The sequence below is a fragment of the Mustela nigripes genome, chromosome 12, assembly GCF_022355385.1.
Source record: "Mustela nigripes isolate SB6536 chromosome 12, MUSNIG.SB6536, whole genome shotgun sequence".
Lineage (NCBI taxonomy): Eukaryota > Metazoa > Chordata > Mammalia > Carnivora > Mustelidae > Mustela > Mustela nigripes.
Genome location: NC_081568.1, coordinates 157,581,615 through 157,583,551, shown reverse-complemented (window position 1 = coordinate 157,583,551; position 1,937 = coordinate 157,581,615). Strand labels below are relative to the sequence as shown.

General features: G+C 34.5%; 1 protein-coding gene across 1 annotated transcript; it reads right to left on the bottom strand.

Moving 5' to 3' along the window:
• Nucleotides 1–215: 215 nt before the first annotated feature.
• On the bottom strand, nucleotides 216–1,154 carry LOC132028098 (olfactory receptor 2L8-like). The gene has a single exon (XM_059416746.1). It carries the CDS (start codon nucleotides 1,152–1,154, stop codon nucleotides 216–218), a length of 939 nt encoding a protein of 312 aa, XP_059272729.1.
• Between the last annotated feature and the right edge of the window lie 783 nt (nucleotides 1,155–1,937).

Here is a 1,937-nt window from a genome sequence, read left to right as displayed (position 1 = left end):
CCCAAGTTAGGAGGAAATAATGACCTTTTTCTTTATTCGAAAATTATCACAAAGAAAACAGAAAAAGTGATAAAGAATATACATTTTGTCAAATCTCAATTATTTTATTCTCCTAAATTATTTTAGTCCCTGCCTTAATCCTGGAATAATATTGCTAAGGACTATACAAGGTGCAAGTAATCTACTTCTGGCCAGAGGACTAATGAGAACTTTCTCTACATTTTTACAGAGCATATCCTCTGAATAACTCTTCTCAGGGCCCCTATCACCTCTTTGTTTCTCAGGCTGTAGATGATGGGGTTGAGCATGGGGGTCAGGATGGTGTAGAAGACAGCCAAAACCTTGTCCTCTGTTGGAGAGCGGAAGGATCTTGGACGTAAATATGTGTAAGCAAAGGGTGCATAGTAGAAAGTCACCACAGTGAGATGGGTGCTGCAGGTCGAATAGGCCTTCTTCCTGCCCTCTGCTGAGCGCATGTGGTAAATGGCAAAGAGAACCCGGCCATAGGAACATACAATGCCAATAAAAGGAAACACAAGGAACAGGGTGGTGCTCACAAACACTGTGTACTCATAGACCCAGGTGTCCATGCAGGCCAGAGTCAACATGGCAGGAACATCACAGAAGAAATGGTTGATAGTCCTGGATCGACAGTAAGATATATTGAGGACATATGCAGTGTGGGCACAGGAGTTGATTGAGCTCATTGTCCAACATCCTATTATCATCAAAGCACATATTCTTTTACTCATATGAATGGGGTAGTGGAGAGGAAAACAAATAGCCACATAGCGATCGTAGGCCATTGAAGCCAATAGTAATCCCTCTCCACCCGCTAAAGTCAAGAAGAAGAAGCTCTGAACCCCACACCAAATGAAAGAAATAGTCTTATTACCAAAGAGATAATCAAAAGCCATCTTGGGGACAATAGTGGAGATGAAGTTTAGGTCCATGAGGGAGAGCTGACTAAGTAGAAAATACATTGGTGTGTGGAGATGGGTATCCACAAGGATGAGGATGATCATGGACAGGTTGCCAAAAAGAGCCATTTGGAAAATAAGAACAATGAGAATAAAGAAGAATAAGCCAGTTCTTGATGGTGGAAACAACCCCGATAAGAAGAAATCTGTAGAAGTTTGGTTATTATATTCCATGGGGCATTAATTTAGTTTCCCCTAAAGATAGACATACATAAAGTATAAAAAATAAATTCTTATTAATTTGTTCTTTAAATTACATTGTGATTTACTAAGAAGACACTGCAACTTAAAATAGTAAAATAAATAATTTTTAAAAGTAAAATAAAATAATTAAAAAATAACTAAAATAAAATAGTAATAATAATCAGAGTGGCTCAGTCTGTTAAGAGGTTGCCTTTCGCTTAGGTCATGATCCCAGGATCCTGGGATCCTGCACTCTTTTTCAAATGATTACTCTTTTTAAAAAATCGAAAAACAATAATTAATACTTATTTCAAAAACTCACATTTTTTCCTCATAGATAAAATTTTATAAGACTAACATCTATGTCCAAATATTTAAAAATATTTTATAGAAATATGTAAATTTGTGAGAATTAGTCATTTTTGTAATGACTTTATTAAGATATGTATATTTTATTTCACTACATAAATTTAACTATTAACAAAATCAAAGTTGTACCTTATATGTAGTCATTATAAATCAATATAAATAAATTAAATTACAGACTCATTTGAATATAATTTTATGACTCTTAGGGGATGCTTGTTTAATAATTAAGCCCAATATTTCTGAAATTATAGTAGCCTATCAAGTCATACTGCATATATATATTCATATCCTTTGATTTCTGCTCAAAAAGCCTGCCAAATCAAGCTTTTTGGCAAGTGTCATTTTTTCCTCCTTTTTTTCTACAGAAATATACAATGAATTATTTTTGCCTAATACTATTTTCAC

Bases quoted from the DNA above. Each gene is read 5' to 3' on its own strand.
- LOC132028098 (XM_059416746.1), bottom strand. From the start codon at position 1,154: ATGGAATATAATAACCAAACTTCTACAGATTTCTTCTTATCGGGGTTG.